Source organism: Alligator mississippiensis, chromosome 4 (genome assembly GCF_030867095.1).
Source record: "Alligator mississippiensis isolate rAllMis1 chromosome 4, rAllMis1, whole genome shotgun sequence".
Classification (NCBI taxonomy): Eukaryota; Metazoa; Chordata; order Crocodylia; family Alligatoridae; genus Alligator; species Alligator mississippiensis.
The window spans coordinates 142,853,872-142,879,534 of NC_081827.1; the positions used below are offsets into that span (position 1 = coordinate 142,853,872).

The following is a 25,663-nucleotide window of genomic DNA, read 5'->3' on the forward strand; positions in this document are numbered from 1 at the left end:
ATGGCCAAATATCAATATATATATTGGGTCTTGAGACTGACCCAAAGCATGCCAAGCGTCATGTAAAAGATAGCTGACTTGGCTACTGAAAGAAGTATAGCTGCAGCAGCACTAAGCTTGGTGCAGGCCTGTTTTACTCTGCAGAGAAGGTACTTCTGTGACTACAATATCAGCATACCCTGACCATAGTTCTGATCTGTCTGTATTAAAATATGTCCTCTATTAAACAATTGCATTCTGTCAGACTTCTGAGCAGGTACCCAAAATAGGTTTCACCATAAAAGCTACCAAAAAAAAGAACTTAATAGAGAATGCTTTTGAAGTACACTTGATCAAAAACTTTCTATCAGAAGTCTTTTTCACAGAAAATCAGTTTTTAATTAATTGTTTTCACAAACAATATCTGTGGAAAAATTTAGATTTTTCATAAAACCTTTTTTATTACTTGAAGTTGGAAATCCAGCTAGGGTGCTTCCTGGATGCCATGGGCTGGATTCCACAGATTGTCCCAATTCTGTAGGCCTGGGGCAGGCAAAATACAGCCCATGGGCCAAATCTGGCCCACGGTGCACTTTTTCATCTGGCCTGTGGACACCCACCAACAAACTGTATCCTGCCCAGCCCTTCCGCCTATGAGGGTGGGAACAAGGCACTTGCATATATACACACACCCCACAATATATCCTCTTGTACCTTACTTCCACCTTCATGGGCGGAAGGGCCGGGTCCAGCCAACAGCAGCTTCTGGGAGGGGCTGCTGCTGCTGCAGCCACCACAGGGGAACCTGCTTGGCTTCTCTGGCATCCTGTTTGCTCTGGGCAGTGGATAGGGAAGTGGCGGGGTTGAAGTGGGGAGCTGCAGCTGGATGGGAGCAGGGAGTGTGGGGCTGGGGCTGTCGGCAACGTGGAGCCTGCACCCTGGGGGCCAGCAGGACTGCAGAGCTTGGTTGGGCAGGGTGTGGGTGTGAGAGAGAATGGGGGGATATGGTGACCCCCCACACATTCCCCAACAGGATGCAGAGCCCCCTCTGCCAACAGCACCAGTGCTTGTGCCCTGCGCAGGCACTGGCTCCCACTAGTACACAGCTTTGGCTAGTGCTGCGCTTGCGGTTGAGGAGCGCAGCCTGCCTTGCCCGCCTCTATTGCAGGGGCTCCGCACAGCATGCATTCAGGTCCCATACTCAAGTGGCACTAGGGGAAGCCCCGTGCTAGAACCGGCTGCCTTCTCCGCCCCCTGCTACACAGGTCCTGGGACTCTGCTGGAAGTGGAGGGGAGCCCTGGCCCCTACTTCCCCACACAGCCTTGGGACCTATGCAGCAGGGAGCAGGGAAGGCAGCTGGCTCCAGTGCGGGGATTCCCTTGGTGCCACACAAGCTGCACACATGCCTCATGGAGCCCCTGTGATAGAGGTGGCCTGGGAAAGCTGCTCCTTGACCCCATGTGCAGCACTGGCTGGAGCCAAGCATTACTGGGCGCCAGCACCTGCACGGGACACAAGCATCCTGAGCGCCCTAGCCTGCTGCTGCTGCTGGCAGAGGGGATTGCGCATTGTGTGGTGGGTCCCCACACCCCCCCACCCTCCCTCACACCCCACAAACCTCACACACCCACCCCTTGCCTCCACAGCCCCCCCAAATATACATACCCCCCAACATACCCTATGCCCTCCCCCACACCCCCAGAGACCGTATACAAGAGTAAGACTTTATTTTTTAGTTATTATGCAATTCCCCCTGTATACAGTACACAAACACAAATCATGGGAAATATTTTTGTAATAAAATTAAAATGTAGTAGGTGTTTGACGTTTAGTGCATGATTTGATTTTTTTTTCTTTTTTTTTTTCTGTTTCCAAGATGGTAACCCTCTCCTCCCAAAAGGAGTATTTCCAGGGGCCAAGGAGAGGGACTTCCAGTGGCAAGGGTTAGGGGGTGGGACTTCTAGTCCCAATGTGGTGACTAGGGGATGGGGCAACTGTCAGGGGGTGGGGCTGCCCATGTGGCCCTCGACAGTTCACCAAAGCTCGTTAAGCAGCCCTCCAGCCAATATAGTTGCTTGCCCCTGCTCTAGGCTAGATAACATTTATCAGGCTGTACCCTGGTAAAACACTCCCATGACCTATTGCCTTCTTTGTCCAAGTGGGATGGGGCTGTGGTGCATCCCTGGAAGGTTAATTTGACCAGGGACAGGTGAGGCACCTAAGTTAGGAAGCTCTTGAGGAATTCGGGCAACTTCTCTAGATCAAAATGGTTTAATTTTTTAATTCTAAATTTCTACAGGGAAAAAAACAATATTTTCCATGGGAAAACTTGCCCTCCCATCCCTAGCCTTCCCAGCCTTTTTTTTCCTGGCCAGTTCTACTTATAAAGGTTGATGCTGAAATTCTGTGGGGGGAGAGAAACATATTTTCAGAATATCTGTGGGGCTTGCTCAGGCTCCTAGCGGAAAAAATGATGATCTGGATCATTTAGGACTGGGGTCTTGAAGATGAAAAAGAAATTGGTTGATCCAGGCAAAGAAGGATAAAGGATGATATGGAAAAAGACATGGAGTCAGGAGTAGGGAAGGTGGATGGAGAGAATATAGAGAACAAGAAGGTGAGGAGGACCAAGTCAGAGCAGCAGTGTTGTATGTTTCATGATCTGGACTGGTGGTACTCAGCCTTTTGGCTCTGCAGGCTGGATGAATGGTCCAGGGTCAGTCCACATACTGAATGGAGTCCTGTGCATCAGAATCCAGCCTTAGGACCTGGCACTGGCACCACCTCCTCCCTGCCCTGCACTCCAGGATTGGGCCCCAAAGGGCTGGGCACTGTCACCCCCGCAGGCTGGGATTGGACTCTGGGGGTCTGGTATCACACCTTTCGACTGGGATTGGGCCCCAGGGGGCTGGCATTGCCCGCCATGTGCTGGGATCAGGCTCTGGGGCCCAGCATTGCCTGTGCCTGACCCTATATGCTAGGATTGTGACTGATCCAGTGTACAGGGCTTGATCTCCCCATGAGTCTGGAAGTTTAGCAGCAGGGGGATGGTGCCACTGCTCCCTGGCTGCCAAATGTCTAGACTTCTGGGGAGCCCAGTGGGCCAAATAGCATGGTGCGGCAGGCCAAGTCTGGCCCACAGGGCAGAGGTTGAGCACCCCAGCCCTATACAGGTTTCTACAGAAACACAGGACACTAAGGGTAACTGAATAATTGAGTCCAGTCATCTGCTATTGCAAGGAACCAAATTGCATATTATCTTTCATCAAACAATCAAGGTCTGACTTAGAAGTAGTTATTTTTTTTTATCCCCATTTCTCCCCCTACTGCTCTCTGATAATTAGCTAGAAACCCTTTTGTTTACCAGCCTGAATTTATTCGTGGTCAGTTCAAATTGTTTGTTTTTGTTGCCACCATTGTCCTACAATTTAAGCTCTTCTCCCTACCTGGTGTTTTATTCCTATTGTGTTTTATAAAGAAGCAGACATATTCTGTGAGGCTTCATTTTGCTAGTCTAAACAGGCAAAGCTCTCTTATCTTCCATTCCTCTGACCATCCTCAAAGCCATTCTTTGCACCTGCTCCATTCTGAGTTCATCCTAATTGACCATGAGTGAGTGCAATGGTGCACAGCATTTCAGATGAGGTCTTGCTAGCACCTTGCAGAATGCACTAGTACTTAGGAACATAGGACTGGAAGGGGCCTCCTGGGCCATCAAGTCCAGTCTCCACATTTCCCAAGCCCTACTGAAAACCTCTTCTGATTCGCATCTTAGGGTCACATTTCACTTCCCGTCCCTCTTCCCCCAAGGTTACAAAACACTGGTGGCATGTGTTAATTTTGTGATAAAACATTTTTCCTCCTCAGTCTTTTGCAGCTCTTGGTTTTGGTTTGTAGCAGAAGTTCCACGTGATCTTTTGTACAGTAAAATTTCATTCCATTTATATTTATTACTCTAGTCCTCAAATTCATCCTGTGCTTCATGCATAGCATCCCCATCCTCTTCTGTAGTGATGGTGCCTCCCATATTTGTGTCACCAGGAAATTTCATGAGCATGCTCTTGCTTTGACTGCCAAGATCAATAGTGTAAATCAGAGGTTTTCAACCTCTTTTAAGGAGTGTATCCCTCTGGCCCCTTTCCAAGTACCCCTGGGGGTATGCATACCCCTGGTTGACAGCCCCTGGTATAAATGACTGATTCTTGAGAAGCTCCACAGCTAAGCTCCACAGCTAATCTCCCCTGCAGCTTAATATTTCCCCCTTTACCACTACTTGAGTTCTCTTCTCCTTTGTCAGTTCCTCACCCACCTCAGTTCTTGTCCTAATCTCCTTCTGTACCTTAGCGAACAATTTCCCATGAGCCACAGTAACATGAGACCCATGTGCATCATAGATGTGTATACACCCATGATTATAGAGCATAGGGAGTGGCCTATATACCATAAAAAGCAGAGGAAAAGCATACAAGCTTGTCAGCAAACAAGCAAGTCATATTTAAAACACAAAAGCTAAATGAGGCAGTGGCTTCTGAGTCAGCAGTGTTCTGCTACAGATCTCTAGGGAATCCGTGACAAAGCAGTAAGCTATCCAGCATGAGAGTAGTTTCCTCCCCAGAGGCATCAGAGACAGGAGTTTTCCCCAACCCCCTAAACATCACTGGTCTTGGCAGGGTAGATCAAGCCACACCTGAACCTGTTAATCTGGTTGATTCCAAGGGTAAATTGAGAGCCCCCAGTCAGGTAGGCATTTAGTCAGCCAGGTGCTGATGTGGCAGTTTCTCAAGGACGCTTCAAAACAACGCTTCACAAGATGAATATCTTGGACAGCCCTCTGCATGAACGTTGTGTCCAACAAACAGCACATCACTTAATTGAAAGCTGCAATCTTTACAAATGCCCGGACTGGGTAGATGGAATCTGCACATTGAGCGATAATACCAGGCAGTGGCTCATAGTGCTGGAAGTTGCTTTCTGACGCCATAGGAAAGAAGTTTCTCACTGAAGTAGAGACTTCCTCTTACTTGGTCACAATGAGCTGCTGATGTTCTTAGCTGGCTGGAGAATGTGCAGTGCTATCCAGTTAGGACTTCTGCTAGACCAGTAGGGGCCAACCTTTTTTAAGCCCAAACCCTTCCTGATTGCTACACTGATTCCCTTTCCCTGCCCAATCAGCTACTTTGCTTTCTGCTTCCTGCCCTGTGCTTCCCGTCTGATATGCTGCTTTGCTTTCTGCTCCCTACCTTTTCTGCCAGTATGCTGCCTGTTCCTTAGCCAGTCTGCCTCATGCCGTGCACAGAGGCTGCCCATGCCACAGGTTGGCCACCCTAAACAAACAGTAGTTGAACAGATCCGAGTGTCCTTGAACTGTGGCAAGTGTGGCATTTGCTCTACCATGGTGATCAGTTGGCTGCCTGTATTCTGACATCAGATGCTAGGTGGAAAGATGTGGCATAGTACCAGTAACGACACAAGCATTGACTGCAGCATGTCCGTGGTGATTTGCATAGTGTGCCGAAGTTGTATATCTGCTAATCTGATGACAGCAAAGTTTAACCAAATTTGAGCATGATGTTCTTCACTGAGAATCGGAGAGTAAGCCCCAACTTAATTAAAATTTCAGCTCCTTCAGAGTGTTAGGAAGGTCAGACAGCAGTATTTTGGAAGTTTTTAAGAGGAAGTTAAACAGACACTTGTCTAGGATGGTTTGATAGGGATGATCTTGCTGGGGGGTGGAGGGGGTGCGGGCACGAGGGCAATGACTAGATGACATCCTAAGGTCCCTTCCAACCCTGCTTTTCTATGATTCTGTGCAGCATTTGTGTGTTGGGTTCCCCAGGTAGATCCTGTCTATTTGTTCAGGAGACTTTTTGCTGCTGATCTTCCAAGCTACTTTAGTGATGAGATATTTATATATCTATGTGCAGATAGATTAGACTTGCCACAGTTCCTTTCTTTAGAAAAATCCACTAACGAAGGAAAATGTCAAGCTAGTCTGGCATGACCCACCTTTGGTAAGCACATCATGTTTTATGCAACATGATTTCCGTCAAAATTTGGTCTAAAGCCTTGCCCACTGTTGATGTCATCCTAATGTACCTATCCTTGCATGGGTCAGTCTCCTACCCTCCCCCCCACTTATTAAATATAGCTATTGCACTTGCTATTTTCTAGTCGCTTGGTACCACCAAACTAAAACTCCTTGTCAGTGGCTATGGAGTTTTATGGGACAGAATTATTTCCAAATACCAGGATCAAGGTTACCTGGTCCTTCCTACTTAAAACCCATTAAACTATGCCTCCTTTAAAAAAAAAAAAAAAGTTTAAAGGTGACAAAATAGTCCCAAAATAAGAAAAAATATTATTATTGGATTGGCACTAAATGACACTTTAGGTTCTGCTAACAAAAAAAAACACAAAAAAGAAATTAGTTTCGTTTGGTCCTGTGTAAACTAGTATTTTTCCCAAAAGTTCTTTTTGCTTGGCAAACTCTTTCCCTCTTTACTCCCCCCACAAATTTTAGTATTGTTCCTCCCCCTGAGCTCCGCTAAGATCCACATCTTGCATTCTTGCTCCTGGCTGACAGTATGACCTTTTATTCTTTGGATATACCCTGCTATCAGGTCTGTTGCTTCTTTAACAAAGAATTCCTTGACCCTCAGGTCTATGTTGTCAGACTACGGCCTCAAACCCAGGGCTTCAGTGTGGTCAACACTGCTGCTTTTCCTGTCTTGCCACCCTATGGCTGGTTCCTTAGACTCATCCATGAGGGCCCTGAAGTCTCCAGCAAGGCCTAAGCCTCTGCCCACTCCCTGTCACCAAAGTGGCCAGCCAAGTTGAGCTGAATTCTGCTCTCTGTGTGTACCTTCCATTTACTCCAGTGTGGCTTTATCCCAGGCCAGTATTTGATCCTTGGATTACAAATGCATGAATTGGCCCAGGTTCTTACCTTGATTAAACTTTACCACTTCATACCTGGTAATCTGACCACTGTGATTCATTTTGATGATAAATGATTCTCCAGTTGCTATGTTTTGGCAACAGGTGTGAGGTTGTAGAACTGCAAGTAATATAAGGAGGGAACAGAGATGTCATGAGAAAATGGAAGGAGCTCCCATCTGAGGGCAGACTTTTGTTTAAAATGTGTAAAGTTAAATGGGAAACTGTAAGCACGGGGAAGATTTAGCTCTGATGTACAGTAACAAGGGGCGTTCTGATGAGCCTATATAAGAGGGTAAGATTGGGTCATACATTGAGAAACTAAAGTATTAAAATGAGAACAGAATATAATGAGCAATGATATTATATTTCTTGTGTCACAACCGTTGTTCGCTATTCAGTCCTTATTGAACTTACATTGGCTTCAAGGAGTTAATTGCTCAGCATCTATAAAATTATACCATATATTTAATGCCTACCTGGAGCATGAATCCCTAGGCTTGAGCACCTAAATTTGGCTGTATGACTTGTCCCAGGTTAAAAATTAAGGTAAGAATGGAGCTAAATTAAAACTCAGAAGACCTGACTCCCACTCTTGCTGCAAGTACTAAACCACATTCCCTTCTCCAAATTAATTAAATGACAGTTTTTCTTCCTATTGAAGCTTTATTTACTGTAAAATTTGATCTGGAAAATATTGGTAATCGATGTTGTTTCCTTTAATGACTTATGATTACTCTTAGCAAAGGATGTTTTAACATATGCACACCTTTGAACTTTTAGGCCAATTCCTGTTCAGGCAGATGGTCTCAAGGAATGAAGCTCCTGGACCAGAAAATGAAAACGACTTTCCATCTAAGTGGGAAGAGAACTTTGCTGATGAGAGTGATGATGAAGACCACCAATTCTCAAAGCTAATGGCTCAGCTCGGGGCTAGGAGGAACTTAGAAGAGTAAGTCTAGCCAGCAGTGTTATCAGATAATGTATGTTACGTGATCTGGTGTTTAGGTCTCTGTGGATTAAGAAGTGCTGGACCAGTTTCTTTTGCTCTGATGTATCTTCATGGACTTTGGTAAAGGTACAGGTGGAAGATTAGAACTAGGAACTGCTCTGATGGAATGATCTTGTGGGATCTCATGGGATGATTCATTTCCTTGACTGCTGCATGTGAAAACATAAAGGCTACAAATAGATGTTGCCAAATGAAGTAGACTGGCTGTGTCCCAGCACAGCTGATCCCTTTCATGGAGTGAAACATGTCACCTTTTGTCCTACAAAAATCAATGGGTGGGACAACAGGCAACGTGTTCCTCCTTCCAGAGATGTGCCTCAGAGATCCCAGGGGCACATCTGGGGAAGCAAGGAAAGCTGGGACACTTTGGTATGGTACCAGGGCTGGGACCACCAATCACTTGATTGGCAGTCTCAGCCCTGGGACTGCACTGGAGTGAGTTTGACACTCTGGTACAGTCCCCGGGCTGGGGCCACTAATTAGCTGATTGGTGACCCCATTCCTGGGACTGTACCAGAGCATCCAGGCTTTTCCCACTTCCAGTGATGTGCCCCAGAGATTGGTGGGGAAATGTCCCTGCCAGCAGGAAAAGCTGGACAGGTGCTTCCAGGAATTGAGGGGCCCAATCCTGTGCAGGAATTCCCAGAGCATGCAGGACCAGGCCCCTCTAACTCTCTAACCTTGAGGTAGTAGCAGTGCGTGCATAGGTATGGCTGCTCAGGCTCTTGCACCATAACGAAAATAGACGTCTGCCGCAATAAAGCAGCACAATTTATTGCTATCTTTTGTCACGGCCACATTGTGTTGTGATGCTGTCTTTGTGTCTCCCTAAACATTTTTAAGGTGGCACAGAGGTAATGAAAGGTGATGTCTTGTTTCCACTCAAAGACAATTCATGCAAGCAAAACAGTTGAGCCCTGGGGGATAATGTGGTGAACGACACGAGCTCAGTGAAGAGCAACACAACTGAATCATTGGTGTGATTTATCAAAAATAGGTCATATCAATGTGCATTTGGCATATCAAAAATGTTATCCATTGCAAATAAGGAGTCTTCAAAGAACACTGTTTGGGCAAGCACTATGTTTATACTGTAACAGTTAACCAGGAAAACCTTGCCCCAGTTTCTTCTTCTGACTGTTGCCATTATTTGTATTGTGTCAGGTTTTACCTTGCAACCATGGACTGGGGCCTCATTGATCTGTGTAGTGTGTACACACTGAACAGAAAAATGGTCCCTGTCCCAAAGCACAGTTGTACTTTGTGTGTTGTTGGATAGTCACATGTAAAATGAATGCTCCAAAATGAGAAGCTTGTCCAGATGGTAAATGGGTAAACTGTATGACTTTTCTACCCAGCATCCTTTTAATCCTAATCCTGCCAAACTGTTTTGAATCAACATGTTTGTTTTTCTCCACTAAATCTCAGCCAGCATTATCCAGTAAGCCCTTTATGCATAGTGCATGGTAAGGCTATTTTTTATATGTTCTGATTTGTTTAGAACACTAAGTTTGCATTTCATACATCTCCCAGCCCTCCTGTGTTCTTTTTGAAGGATATTTCAAATTCAAAATGTAAGTCTGCTGATGATGTGAAAACTCCCGTTTGCAGAAAAAAAATGACAGAAATTGTTCTGAGAGCAAGAAAACTGACCTTAGATTGTACTTGTTTGTTCTCTGAAAGAAAATCTTCTTTGGAGTCACTGGAGGATAAAGGCTGTGACAATTGTGAAACAAATTCTTTCACGTTGAGCACTGCTCTTTTCTTATATAATTGATCAAGGATCCATCTACAAAATAAATTTTATGCAGGCAGAGAATTGACTAAAAAATATCTGAGACGCATGAAAATCTCTGTAGTTAGTTAAAATAAGTGAGAAGAATAGAATGCGTCTCAAAGTCCATTGAGATAAGTGATGCTGGTCCTTCTATTGAGTTTATTGGTCTTTGGCTGAGATTCTGATTTTAGGTATCCCAGGGACATCTGAGATAAGTGGCAGTGGAGCTGAAAGGAGAAAGAGATTGGGGAATTGCACTAAGATAGTTTGGTCCAAAGTTGCACAGCATGGGTGGGGAAGGTGGAGGGGAGGGGGGTGAGAATGCCACATTTATTTCACTTACTGCACACACCTTTTCCACAAAATTTGTGATTAAAAAATAGGGTTTGTGTCTTAAATTAGGAAACTGATTTACAAATAGCTTTGTTAATAGTATTGTTTCAGCCTGTTGATAGATGACCAGATATATTTCATATAGACCTAACTTAATCTCCAGTTCCGTACCCATACTTTATCATAGCCCCACCTTTGCTGAGTCACTCTTGTAGCACATGTGGACATGTATGCTCATGAGTAGAACAGAATAGTCTTGTGTATTTTATAATTTGTTATATTAAATTATTTATTTTCAAGAAAAATCTTTTTTTCATTCTGCCTATCAAAAACTGTGTGTCTGTGTGTCTTATTTGGAAGTGTGTAGTATGCAAATAAATATGGTAAAAACTTGGTGATGCCTCTTAGGGTCTATGCAGTTTTCAGGTGATCTAACTGTACCATTGAACATGCACTAAATCTGTCTTTAGCATAGCCTAAAGCAAACAGTATTGACTTAATAACATGCTGGTTTTGGACCGGATAGTTCAGGGGGAAGTTGCTGAAATTCTCATTAACAGGAAGTCTTCCACTCTGGCTCTTTAGACAGAATTGGTGGGATTGTGTGTTCTTTTAGGGTTTCCCTGTGCTCAAGATGAGCTGCAGGACTCTCAAAACCTGATCCTGACTACTGGTGAACACCTACATTGCAGACACTGCTGTGACTGCAGTGTTGACATAGCTAGTCTCCTCACACTAAAAGGACACTATAACCTTTGCCATATAATTTTAGAGGTTCATCTCCCACAATCCTGACTTGCAGAGAGCTGAAATAGAAATACATTTTTGTTTCTTTGTGAAAGAAATCCTGCTTATTCTGAATCCATGCTTTAAGCATGGCATTTGATTTATCTGAGTGTAAGGTCAGATGATGAGAGGTCATGGGAAGGGAAAAAGAGAGAGGGTGTAATGACTGGATAGGAAACATGATTTTCTCTAGGGAGAATACACAAATGGAGAAAGCTCATTCCTGTGAGTACCTTAGGCATAGAATGCACAGTCTTTTGGTCCCTGCCTTTTCCTCTCCTTTAGATTGAGACATGCTCCAAGGCTTTCATGGAAGTAGAAGTTCCCATGCTTCTCCTTATTGTTGGAAGTGAGTTGTGCTGTAAAGAAAATGAGCCAAAACTCTTTTCATGCGTTTCTACCCACCCCATCCGTGTATATTCACAGAAGAGCTAGTCACAGTCAGGGTTTGTATAAATTGCCCTTGTAGATAATGTTTTCACCAGTGTTTTTGCTGAAGTTTACATTGTGTGAATAGACTGCTGCAAACATTTATTGTAGTATGATAAATCCTGTCTCTGAACAGATCCTTTATTCTTTTTCTTTTTCTCTTTTTCCTTCAGCGAGAGTGATGTGAAGCAACTTTGGTTACAGCTCAGAAAAGAGGAGCCTCGTTTACTTTCCAATTTTGAAGAGTTTCTGGCCAGAGTTTTCTCCCAGCTCCAAGAAGCTGATAATGAAAAGAATGAATTGGAATCTGCCCTGAAAAAGTTCGTATGTCTGTTGTGCCCTCTCTGTAGTGTTTTAGATGTGTTATGCAGCATTTTCAATTAAAATGCAACAAGGGTTCTCTCAGTCAACCAGCTTGCTGGAGAATTGATGATTTACCTTGAAATATCTCGTATGGGTAAAACTTAACCAGTCATAATTGCAGCTGTTAAATTTATTTGTAATGCAGAACCAAGTGGTTGGATTTAGTTTAATATATTTCTTGTTCTCATTCTTTTGAAATTCTTATGCATAAGTTTGTTTCATTTTTAATCTTAATCTTATACATATGCAATTAAGGGGATCGTTTATTTGTAATCGAAATAAAGACATATGATTACAGGAATTGGTCAGATTCACCATTGTACTCTTTCTGCTTTGCAGCAGTCCATGCAACGTGACCATAAACCAGATTAGATAGCTAGGGAAAGTGAATTTTCAGCTCCACATACTGCTTTGAACGATCTGCCATGACAACATTTGACTGACAGAGTGCATGTATGGAAACCTAAATCAAAATTTCCATTGCTTGAGTTTTTTAGCTGTGTTTTTAGAGTAAGCTGAGTGGAAAATAGTTATTTGTGTGATGGTACATGAGTGTCACTGTCTGTGAGCCTTGCCTCATATCCTAAGATCTCTAAAAGTGAGTATATGGAGACAGGCCACTGTGATACTGTCAAGCAAGTAGCTGCATATGCTGGGATTTCTTTGTTTTTCATTTATTTTCTCATAAAACACCTAGGAAACTCTAAACAGCCACAACAAACAAACTATATTAAACTTATTTAAGCAAAACTGAACTTGCAATATGAAGAACTCTCACCTTAGAAGAGTAGCCTCTGCAGTATTAACTCTTTTCTTCTATACCCCATCCCCCAAGTGACTACACTATGATATACCGTATTTTCGCGCATATAGCCTGTACATGGATATAACCCTCACCCATGCATAACCTGTGGAAAATTACATTTCCGCAAAATTTTCTGTGCCTAGCCTGCACCCTTGTCTTCCCCACACCCCCGGGCGAGGAGGAGATGCGGCCCCCCCAGCCTGCTCGGACTGCCTCCCCCTACCCGGCCCCTGCAGCGGCTGTGGCGCAGTGTGGCCCGCCCTGGCCCCCGTGGCAGTGGCAGTGCAGCCCGGGCCCAGCAGGCCCCGCTGTGGCCCCCCAGCCCGCCCGCGCTGCTGTTCCCTGCCCTGGCCCTGACATGCCCTGGCAGACGGCGGCCGCAGCAGCGCCCCCTGCCCAGCCCCCGCGGCGGAGGAGGTGCAGCCCGGACTGCCCTGGCCCACCCGGGTCCAGTGGGCCCTGCCGCAGCCCCCCAGCTTGCCCGTGCCCTGGCCCCCTTCCAAAAAATAGTCTGTACGTAGCCCGCACCCTTGTACAGCCCACACCCAACCTTTTTTTTGTAAAATTGTGTATAACCCACGGGATATATGCGTGAAAATACGGTAGTTTTCTCTCTTATTACAAAGTCACATGCTTTTTAATATAGAAACCCTACCTCATTCAGTGTTGATGTTGGAGAGTATGCAGCAGGTGAACCCTTGGGCCACTCTCTGAACAGTTAAGATAAAGGTAACCATTGACTGATTACCTTTGCTTAATACTTGCCTATCCAGGTGTGGATCTAGGATTTTAAAAAGCAGGATGTAGATAACGTGGTGCATCATCAGATATAACACAAAATATATTTTTCTCCAGTTAAAAAGAAACTAGATATTTTACTAATACGCTAGTGGTCTAGAGGTTTATTGTTCAGTTTAAGATCAAAGCAAAAACTAATAAGACTTTATTGAAATTTGCATTAACTTGTTTTTATCATCTCTTATGTATAAAAACACAACAAACTAGGCAAAAATAATCAAAATATGTTGTTTCATTAGTCTGGTAATCATTAGAATTAAATGTACATCTCATTTTCAGATTCATAAAGCAAAATCTAGCTGTTTTGAGCATCTTGACAGCGCATCCATTCTTGAGTTAATGTTCACCTGAGTCTCAGTTCTGGCTAGAGTTAAACAGTCTTCAGGGCTGTGAAATAGGAGCTCCATTACCAGGAGTTATTAACAGACAACAGAATGGCAGAAGGAAAGCCAGATTAATTAATGGAACATAAAGACCATTAAAAAGGAGAGAGGGTCCTTTACTTTTGTGGTATGAAGAATACAAGAGGAATCAGGGAGATTGAGCCATGGAGTCAATTAACTCCCCCAGTGCTGCCTGAATAGAAATGCAGCTGCCACCATCAGACAGTTGTTTTTTTAAGTTTTGGGTGCACCAGGAATGAAAGGGGGATGCAGACTACTACTTCATTCCCCATGGATCCATCCCTTTGCTTATCCACATGCTGAATTAAGTAGGGTTCCTAAAGCAAAAATATGATATAGTCATGTGAATTAATGAATGTATCCTAATGCATGCGCAGCAAGGAGTGGAAGTAAGGATCGATGACCAACATTAATGCTGACATTTTCTACACTACCCTTCTAATGTGTATTATGTGTACAAACTTTTATCTTCTTGTCATATAGTGAGTCTGTGCGGCCCCACCAATTTCTCAGAGAACAGATTTCAGCCTAATGGCTTTTGTTGAGGTTTGTGTTTTAGCCTGGAAAAGATAAGAAAATTTGCTTTGTTAGAAGTTACAAAAGGTGCTGAAATGCCTGCCAGCAGAAGTAATGGGCTTGAGCAACTTAACACAATTTAAGGTGGATCTTTATCAGTTTATAAACCAGATTTGTTGGAGGGGGAGGGGAGGGGCAGACCTGAAGCCCCAGGAAGCCATTGCGTCTTATGTTTTTTGTTCCTCTGTTAATGTTTACTGGCATAAGAGGTAGATTTGGCTGAAGTGTGAATTTCTTATATGTAACAATTTTAAGCAAATCTAATCTTCTAAAGAATGAATGAAGCATGTGGTCCTTCCCAGGAAAAACATTGCTACCATCTGAGAGCAAATTAAGAAGCAGAGATTTTTCAGAGGTTATCTAACACTAATATCTACTTTGTTCCAGATCTTAAAATTGTTGTCCTCTGTAGAAATAAATCATAGATATATGCAGATTATCCTAATGAGTTCTTTCAACCACTCATGAAACAGTTTTCTTCCTGTACATTCAATAAGCCATATTTGTACATATTTAAATAAGCCACCAGGATGTCTATTTTTGTTGCATTGTAGTTTTAACTAACTTGAACCCCTCTATTTGCTGGCTGCTTGCTTTAAATAAATTACAGGGCTTTACCTCAATATTTTTCTTTCACCAGTTTTTAATTATTACTGGAGAAGAAACCTACATTCTCTAAGTGCTGTTGGTTAATTAGACTGTATCTTCAAAGGTTTCTGAACAGAAAATAAATACTTTGATAGAATTTTCAGATAAGCACACACAAAGGAAGTCTTATTAATCTTTCCAAACTGAATACCATCCAGCACAAACGTAGATGTCTTGATTCTCTTAGCTGATCCATACTTTTAATTCAGTGGCTAAAATAAAACAAACAAGCAAATGTAAGGAAAACAAATTGCACGGTAGTATTTTTAGCTTGGAATATTTTGTTCTTTAGAGCTTGTCACTAATGAATGAGTGATGTACTTTTGAACATAGATTTTTAAGGTCAAACGAGACCATTATGATCATGTAGCCTGCCCTTCTATTTATGTTGTTTAGATTGATAAAGAAAAAGAAACAAGAAAGATTTGCATCACAAGCTGATATTTGATGTACCATGTTACAGAGTTCTATTCCTGGTAATGGCAATAGCTAGGCTGGTAGCCCCACGCATATAATAGCTGAAGATGCGTGGTAAGGAATCCATTAACTAAAATCCATGTTTTCTGGCATGTATAAGCACACACTATGTTTTAATGCATTCACTTTCCAGTTCTTTCTTTATAAAGGCTATATTAGTTTAACTTGTCCCAGGTTCCATAGTGGTGGTGATGGATAATTCTTTAAATAACACAGTGATATTTTGAGGGCTTTTGTTTTTTTGGATGTTGCCATATATTTGTGCATCATTGGTTTGAAAAAGAGACCAAATGTGTTTGTCTTGCATCTGTGGAGTATGTGTGTGATGGTAAATAGCATCTGGATTTTCAAGGGGTATGTAAGCTTGTGGACGGTCTGGTATAGCCTCTTCCACAGTTCCATTAGGATTCATAAACTTGACTGGAATCCCTGTGTTCACAGCCTCCATGAGTATGAGCACAAAGTGTTTCCATGCTGTAAAGCAGTGGTGACCAACCTTTTTGGCCCATGGGCTGGATGAACAGGGCCAGGTTTGTCTGCAGGTCAGATTCCATCCTGATGACCAGGCACAGTGCTGGCCCAAGTAGGCCTGATCCAGCTGTGCAGGCTGGGGGTCTGAGGCAGCTACGTGGCTACATCGGGCACCTGGATGGGCCAGCCCCACATGGCTTCATCAGGTGCTGGCTCAATCCTCCCATGTGGGAATTAAGCCTGATCCAGCCACGTGGGGTTTGACAATTTAATGATGGGGGAGTGGTGCTAGTGTTAATTGTTACTGCTCCCCCCCCTCCCCCCCAACCAAATTTCCAGTCCCATGGGGAGCTCCATGGGCTCAATTACATGGCTTTGAGGGCCAGGGGTTGAACACCCTTACTGCAAAGCACATGTCCACATTTTATGTTAAATATTTGTATTGTAGTAGCACCTACAGCCCTCCCTGAGACTGGGCATCCTACAGAGCTTGGTATGGTATGAACTGATTGCAGGGAGGCAGTCTGCTTCAAAGAAAATAGACTGTAAATAGGCAAGGCAAGCAAAAGGTGGAAAGGGAAGAGGCATGGAGAGGTGAAGTGATTTTCACACATCAGGGCAGTGGCAGAACCCAACTGCAGCGGTAATGGAGGGTGCTCAGATCAGGCCTTAGAGTTATCTGAGACATGAAATAGTTTTAACTGGAAGAAAGAGCTGTTTGCACCAAGTGTTTGTGTGAACACCTGTGGGCCAAGCCCAACCAACACAGTTAAAGTATTGAACAGAAATGAAATTCTCCTTTGCACGTAGAAACTCCAGGTCAAAATGTAGTAACCAGAACATGCCACCTTGGTTATCCTAACTCTTGCTACTTTCCGGTTTGGTTAATGTATTGTTGCAGTAACAAAATACCTGTTTTACTTCATAGGGTTATTGTGAAAAGGAAACTACGTTATTAGATAGTGTTTGAGTTATGCTGTGGTTACAGGCAGACATTATTCAGGTAGAATAGTTATTCTTTTTAGACAAATGTTGAGGTTTTTCTCCAGTACAAATAACTTATTTTTTCATTGTTCATCTACGTCTTCCAATGAGTAATATATAGCAAATAATTTATTGGATGATTATTTTTTTCCACTACTTGGTGACTAAATTATTCATGACTGTTTATATTTGAAGCAACAGTGATAACTATTATTATTATTACTATTTGATCAGCCTTAGAAATTGTAGGGTAAATTCATAATTAAATACTCCGGTGTGTGCTTAGCTCACGGACGCTATTCCCTAGTGGTATGCCAAGGAGTCAACAAGTAAATATCGTATTATTAAAATGTAAGTCTTCATTGTCATGTACAACTTACAACCTTTTCTGCCTTTACAAACACAGGTTAGAGAAACATGGTTCCAAAACCAGTAGTGTACAGTATGACATTAATGTTGTTTCTTTTCACCCACAAAAGCAAGAAAATGCAGTTATGGTTCTCATGGCAACATTAACTACTGAATGCCCTCTTCTGTGGATGCACTATGACAGGGTCTTTTATTATATAAGTCAGTCCAGCCTCCAGCCCTGGTCAGTGTGACATGTTATTGGGTAGTGTTATATGATCTTGGCATCTATGTCCTTCCCTGTTAAGCATTCATTGGTCTTAGATACTCTCATGCAGTACCTTAGAGATTAAACTGTGAATTACATTCTTGGGTCATTATTTTCTTATGCTAAGAGGGAGAACATTCTGTGTTTGGGGTCAGAATGTGACTTGGCTGCACACTGGGAAGGGAAAAAGGGAGCATGAAATGCCCTTTTAGTTTTTCTGCACTCTATTCGTGTCAGAGGTAGCAATGTGGTGAAGGGGAGAGAAGAAGCCCCAATCTGGGCTGCATTTCACATGCAGATTGATGTCTGTGCAGAAAAATCTCAATGAAAACATGACATTTCAGGTAGTGGAGCATTAGCCTTAAAGGATTTAGTTTTCCTATATCTGTGTTAGACCACTATTCATTTATAGCTAGGGTAAGTTTTTTTTGAGGAAACATGTTCACGTAAAAAATGCTTTTTATTGGGTCAGACCATATGTCCACCAAGCTTGGTGTCCTGCTTCTCGCAGTAGCAGAGCATGAATGGTGAGTGGGAGTGTGGACTGGGCATGTCCAGAACTTTTCATGCCCTGTTATTCTTCCATTGTATCTTCCAGCATTCAGAGTTTTAAGAAGATCTGACTTTAGAGGCTTCACCCAGATCTACCATGTTCAGTATGTACTGATGGACCTTCAAAAATTTGTCAGACTTCCCTTTTGAATTAGGTTAAGCAACCATTTAATATTTTGTAAACCTCTATCATGTTGCACCTTGCATCATCCTTTGAACCTGAAAACTCATAGCCCATTTAGTTTGGGAGATGAGTAAAACTGATAAGTTAATAAGGGTGGAGCCACACCTAGGCTTAAGGGGCATTTTTACATGTGAGCCGGGAGTGGTGGGGAGGGAGCTTTAACTAGAGTGGCTCCAAGATGAGGCTTGGAGGCTGTTCTTTCTCAAGAATTTGGGCATGGGGAAACTCAACCAGTCTCCACATCTCATGTATCAGGGTCCTCATGCTTTGTTCAATGAGCTTTAGATAAAGTGCCCCTGCCAGCATTTTGAAGTGAGGGGACACTGATACATGAGACACAGAGGATATCTGGAGCATGGTAATTACTGTGCTCCAGCAGACTAGATTAATCAAGTCTGTAATTAAAGCACGTTGGAGCAACCTCCCAGCTTGTGTACAGGCACCCAAGAGGTCCAGGAGCAGAGTACAAGGGAGAGGCTGTAGTTCTGAGGGAGAAGTGCAGAGCCAAGTTTGCCTCTCTCAGGGTCTGAAGGAAGATGACGAGTTTTGGATTTGTTTATTTGTTGTTTGCACACTTGCATATTTCTTTGTTTTGGGGTAGTTCAGGCAGCCTACTGGAGCCTTGGGGCAGCTTTGGCCCAGGCATATGAGGCTCTTAAGGTCCCTATATTGGACCTGCCTAGGTCTAATAGAGGAGGCATACTGGTGCAGATTTAGACAGGAGGCATTTAATCCTGGTTCTCGTCCCTGAGCTATAGTCCAAAGATTAAAATACTTTTGCACCCTTTGGTTAAAGCTAGAGACGCTGTTGCTGTCAGAAATAGTGGAACTAATGATTTTAGAAAAGTTTTGCTCCATACTCCCACTGGGACCCTGGAAGTCAGTCTACCAGAAACAGATGTCCACCCTGGATGAGATAATCCATATGGTTGAAAACCTAATGGAGGCAGACCTGGATTGTATGGATTCCACACTGGGGGACACCAGCCAGGACCTTAAATACTGGAAACTGCAAGTGAGGGAAGAACTTTGGAATAAACCCTGGTCATACTTAGTTCACTCTTCCTTTTGACATCCACTCTCCGCCACTTTGTAACACTGGATAGTGGGCACCATCCACCATGTGGGCAAAGGATCCATCCAACACAAGATGGATATATGGTCTGACTTAGTAAATGGTAATTCTTATATTCTTATAACCTGAGCTCTGAGAGGCTGGGATTGTGGAAGAAGCCAGTTGCAACTTTGAAGGGATCTTTAGCTAGAACACCACTGCCCAGGACTCTACCCTGCTTTCCTTCAAGACTGCGGCCTGACAGATGGGCCATGACAGGTTGCATGGGGGAAGAGGGAAACTTTGAGCTGGCTAGTAGCTTGACAGTTAAATTAGGTGGTTAACTAACTTTGTTTTAAATGTAGTGAGGATGGCCAGCAGTACAGGGACTGCCCTTAGATGGATGGTGGGTATGCCCAAATGTATGTGTCAGGGGGACTGAGGGAGGGCCCAGATAGGTCTAGGTAGGTGATGTCTAGGTCATAGGGCTGGTAGATCTGGAGTTCAAACAGACCTTTATACATCAGCAGTTTGTGGACCACGAGGACTTTCAAATGTTGGAATATGTCCATGTGATGTGTATCCATGGGAATGTTGGGCCAGGACCCGGAGTCCAAATGAGCCTAATTATCGGGAGGTAGAAGGTTAGGATTGTTGCCACTGTGGCCAGCCACGTGACTTACCCAGTGGTGATTGGTCAAGGTTGGGGCTTCATGACCAAACTGTTACAGTTGGCCTGGAGGTTTGAACTCAGTTGATTCCAATCCAGCCAAGGTAGATTTTGCTGTTTGCTATTTGGGAGGTCCTACAGTCACCACCAAGCTTTTTTCCACTTTATTACATAGGAAGCAACCCTGAGGGAATGGTAGAGCTCTCAAAGGAATTCTGTCAGGCACCAAAGCACAGAATGCAGTGTGACATTCAAGCTGTGGGAGCAGCTGGATTTGGTGGGAGCCTTTGGTAAGGAAAATCTCAAGGTGGCACAACAGGCCCAGGAATATCAATATAACAAAAATGCCAGGTTGTGGAACCAACCTGGTGACAGGGTGGTATTTCTTCTCCCCCCCATGGAGATCAAATTGTTAGCTAAGTGACAGGGCCCGTCTGAGATCCTGTGTTGAGTTGGATAGGTGGACAGTGAGGTGTGTCTGGTGGGGAAGTGGCAAAGTTCCCAGATCTACTGTGTTAATCTGTTAAATTCCTGAGTGATTTAAGAAGCCAGTAATGTCCTCAGCTGTCTGTTTGGGGCTGGCCTTGGTCTTGCAAGGGTCCCTCCAGACTCTAGTGTAGCTCTCTCTCTGGGGGAAGCTTTAACCACAGCCCAACAAGTCAATATGAAAACCCAGTTAGAAAAATTTCTAGATGTTTTTTACAAACACTTCTGGGAGACCTGCTCTAATGGAGCACCAGATTGTCCTTAAGCTGGGGTTTTCTGTGCAAAAGGGATATTTGTGAATTCCAGCACATCTCAGTGACACGGTACACCACGAAATTCAAAGTATGCTTGAATTGGGGGTGATAAAAGAATCTACTAGTGTACTACTAGTATAATCAGCTAGTACCAGTTGTCCTGCTGCTGAAGCTGGGCCTGGCTGTCCATTTTTGTATTGACTTTTCAAAAGTAAATGCAGTCTCAAAGTTTAACACCTTCTTAATGCCCTGGTTAAACAAGATGCTTGAAGGAAGAGGAAAGTCCAAATGTATTATTGCCCTGGTTTGACAAAAGGCTATCCGCAACTACCATTAGCCCCACAGTCCTGAGAAACCAAAGTATTTGTGACACCATGGGGATGCTACCCATTTCAAACTCTGCCTTTTGGACTCTGTGCAAGGGCCAACTGCCTTCCAGCACTTTCTGGACAAAATACTCCACCCACACTGATCATATGCAGTCACATACTTGGACAATATGGTAATATTAACCAGCACCTGGGATGAGCCCATCTGCAGATGAAAGCAGTGCTGCACTTTTTAGAGCTGCAGGCTTCACAGCCAGCTCGGCTAACCGCCAGCTTGGTTGTAGAGAGACCAAGTACCTAGGATTATACCTTCAGTCCTAGGAAATGGGAAGATTATACCCCTAGTGAAAAAAGTAAGGGCAGTGGTGGACTCCTTAGTATCCACATCAAATTGACTAGTGAAGTTATTTCTAGGACAGGTTGCATATTGACATATTATTCTGCAGTTTTCAGCTATTACGGTGCCTTTGCCTGGCCTACTTCAGGGAGAGGGAACAACTAGGAAGGGCACAGTGGTTAGCAGAGGGTACAGAGGCATCTGACATGATAAAGTGGCTCCTCTGCAGTGCTCTGGTGTTGCACAATCTGGACTATAAGTGAGAATTTATGTTATGGACTGACACCTCCAGATGAGGTTTGGAGCCTGTTCTTTCTCCAGACTTTGGGAATGGGGAAACTCTCAGCCAGTCTCTGCATCCTGTGCATCAGGGTCTCTGTGTTCATCTGATGAGCTTTAGATGAAGTGTCCCCGCGGGGAGTGCAGGGACGCTGATACACAAGATGTGGAGACTGGCTGGAGCACGGTAATTACCACACTCCAACAGACTTGACTGCTCGGATGCGCTGTAATTACAGTGTGTCAGAACAGTCTTCGTGCTCATGTATAGGCACCCAAAGAGGATTATGAGTTCCAAGAGCATTGTTCAAGGGGGAGAGAAGAGAGGAGGCTGTTGTGCTGAGGGAGAAGCACAGTGCCAGGCTTGCCTCTCCCAGGCTTTGAAGGAAGATAGCAGGTTTTGGGTTTGTTTGTTTGTTTGTTTGTTTTGTTCCATTTACGGTAGCAACAAGGTTGCCCCATGTAAAATAAAGTGATTGGAAACCCATAGCAGATGCCCCTATATCAAGAAGTAGGGTGAGTGACCTGATTACACTAGGTATTCTAAATGTTTCGGGGAACAGAGACCTGATTATACTATTCCTTGTATCAGTTCATTTGACCTTACATTTACTGTAATCACTGTAAACTGAAATCAGTTACTCCTGATTTCCTGTGCTGTACGTAAGGGCCTTCTTCCCATTATATATTCATTTGAAATCTTGAAATTTTCAGCACATGGATGAAATCCTTAGAGGTTTTCATTTCTGTTCTTGGGATTTTGGGATTCCCTTGTGATTTTTTTAAAAACTATTTCATAGGAACTCTGCAAATTGCCTGGATAATGCACCTTTGCTACACCCAGCACTGCTATCCAGATCATCCAGGGAGAGTATACAGCAGTATCACAAGAGAAATTCATTAAGTTTTGCTATAAATCCCAACAGGACACTCTTTGGGCATTCAAGAAGTGGTCTCAATTGTTGGATTCTTTTTTTCTTTTTTTTTTTTTTAAGCAAAAAAACTAGCTAAAACAATTCCCCCTAATTCTCCTTAAGAGATTGCTAGCATGCTGGCTAGAATCCCACTCCTCAAAAAGTGAACTGTTCATTCCCTTGTGCTTGCTCTAGTTATGTACATTTGGGCACAGTGCATTTTACTTCTGCTCCCTGACTGGGTGACTACCTTTTTAGATGGGAGCAGAACAAAATGAGAGGAGTGGGAAAATGAGAATAGGGCATTGTCCAGTATGACAAATAATTTGCGCTGAAATTTTTGGGCTTCATTAACAGGTTCACAAATAAACCACCGGTTCCATGAGCCGTTGGAATAATGAGCAATGCAATCCCACAAATAACAGGGGAGTGAATTTGTATCAGAAATACTTGCAAGTCTCTTTAAATTAAAAATTGTTTACAGTGTTATCATTATTGGTGTGAGTACTGTATTGCTTCTAGGACCTCTATTCCATAGGCTTTCAGGTTCAATAGTCATTAGGAGTGCATAATTTACAGTCATCACACAATTTTTTTCTGGCAATTTTAAATTGTCAAAGCAGCAGCCTTATTAGCTTTCGCACTGTAACTGCTCTCCTCCCACAAGGAAACATTTTGTTTTTTATTTGTGACCTTTCCTGCAGTAAATTTTCTTTTTCTCTGCTCTCAGGATCATTCCCTGGGGCTTTGTGCTAAAACAGAAATGTGGTGCTAAGCTATTAATTGTGAGCCTTGTCTTGAAATAATGCTACAAAGACCCACATGGCATGCTTTTATCTCTTATTAGGAAAATTGCTGCTTATGATGAAGAAATTCAGCAGCTCTATGAAGAAATGGAGCAGCAAATCAAAAAGGAGAAGGAACAGTTTCTCCTGAAAGTGAGTTTCCTTTTTGTTTTGCATATGGATACTGCTGTCATTTATACCTATTTACACCATGATAATTCCATGAGTTTCAGCCAGTAGGAAAAGAGAAGTAACCTCCCCCCACCACCCCTGCCCTCAAAAAAATTGAGAAATTCAGTAAGATAAAGCATAAATTTCTTTACAACGTTGTGTCATGATCTCAACAGATCACAAGCTCAGATGCTCACAAGCTCAGACTACTCAGATGGGATACGGAGGAGTGCTTGAGTTCTGCACTATGTTGTGATTCAGAGGGTGGTATTAATTGTCTGATACAGCTAGTGAACCATTAGCCCATGCTGTAGGAGCTTGTGGAGCTGTCATCTTGGGCAAGATTTAATGTCAAAGTCCTGACTACTTCTGTTCATAAAAGATCCCCTAGCACTGTTGACAATAGCACTAGTCTTCTTGTCCTGATCAGATTCCTTTCTGAGTAATTTATGTGGTGGCATACTTGCAAAGTTTGTTGCAAGTCTGTCTTGTTCCTGGTCTCTAAGCATGTTTCCTGGGATATTATAATGAATACCTTTTTATTTTTTATTACTTTACTTTTATTTCCTTTTATGTCCCCTGGGGTAGAATTGTCTAGTTTCCTTACTCTTAGGCCATGGACAGATGCTCTGTATGAAGTGCTTCAAGTGCCTTTTGAAGTGCTACAAACATTCACCCTTGATGAAGCCCTTCAAAAATGACTCTTGAAAAAACAGGAACAAATTGGAGCGAGATTTGGAGCTTTTCAATTTAATGTTTGTCCATACCCTTATGGCTTGTGAGCTGCTTTGCCTTATATATAATGAGTCAACTGGGCTTACCCCAGAGGTCCCAACTGGGTTTGGCCCTTGTGGTTTATCCTCCTTTCTGGAGTCTATGATCAGTGATAAATATAGAGAAAAGGCAGCCTTCCTAGACCATTTCAGCACTTACTTAACACAGCAGAAACAAAGCATAAGAGAAAAGGATTTTAATATAATAGTCTACATTTATATCGATCTTTCCTAAAGGCATACCATCCCTTAAGGCAGGCTTTATTTTGTTAGCCACCCCAGTGGGTGTCTGTCACAGCTGTCTTCTCCCCCAACCCTAAACAGCTTTCTACTACTCACCCAGTCTCTTGAGAGTCTCTTTTTCAGTTGCTATTATCCTTCCCCATTCTATTCCCATATTTTTTTCCTCTCTGCCAGAAATATACCCCTCTTATATTAAGGGTTGCATATCAGGAGTCATTGTTTGGCTTTCTTGTTTTGTTTCCTCACAGCTCTGTGAGTGAAACCAATATATCTTTAAAGTTAGTATTCCAAGAAGTAGGTCAGCATACAGTAGTCATTAATTATTCCAGAGCAACTCTGCATCCATCGAATATGATGTTTTAGATGTTCCCCTAATTTTCAGTTGCATCATTTTTTTTATCTTTGCTTTCTGCCGTATGCACCATCAGGGCCTTGACCTAGTGCCTAATAAAATCAGTGGGAATCTTTCCATTGCATTCAGAGGATGCTAGCAAAGACTCTTAAACAGCAGTGGTATTTCACTCTGGAGCTGGTTGAACTCCACTGGTGGCTGACATGAAATAATCAGCATCTGATGAAGTGAGCCCATGCTCACGAAAGCTTATGATTTAGTTAGGCTACAAGGTGCAAATCTACCCTGCCTTCTGCCTGAAATGAAATAAACCGGTGGGTTTTGTGATCCTACCTCATGAAATTTGCTATGGAAGAGACTGGGGTTTTGAATGCTCTAATAAAAATAGTGAACTATTGAAATAAAATTGAAAATCTAAAAAAAATGAAGACGCTTGCCTTGAACTATTACTTAACTTGCTCATGATTAAAGCAGTGTCATAAATTCTCTTATTAATTCATTCATTTATTACTATTTCAAGCCCTTGTCATAGACCTCCCCATTTTAGTTATTTTAGGTTACTCAGCACTTGTACTAGCAGGTATCAGACCCTGAAGAATCATACTGTTTCTTGGCTTGCCTGATTTGTTTTTTGGGTGAATTTTAACTTCTTTCCATAAATCAAACTCTCAGGGACACTACGTACACTAATGCCAAGTGGAAAAAGAAAATGATTACCTGCTCACATAAAAAGCAACACTTGAAAAAATACACTAAAAGGTATTGTTACGGAGCCAAATAAATCCAAATTATTGTTATTTAAGATAGTTGGTAACCTGCTGACTGAGGGCTGTATTTAAAGGAATGGTTACTGTGTCTTTATTCATTTGGCTACATAGTCTTCTG

General features: G+C 43.0%; 1 protein-coding gene across 2 annotated transcripts in view; it reads left to right on the forward strand.

The window, feature by feature from the left end:
- Positions 1-25,663, forward strand: part of CRACR2A (calcium release activated channel regulator 2A) — a 108,149-nt gene that overhangs the window by 27,046 nt on the left and 55,440 nt on the right. For both annotated transcript variants that reach the window (XM_006265403.4, XM_019482177.2), the window contains 3 exons: positions 7,700-7,868; positions 11,427-11,573; positions 23,302-23,392. In XM_006265403.4, the coding sequence (XP_006265465.1) occupies positions 7,700-7,868; positions 11,427-11,573; positions 23,302-23,392 (407 nt within the window). The remainder of the gene's footprint in view (positions 1-7,699; positions 7,869-11,426; positions 11,574-23,301; positions 23,393-25,663) is intronic.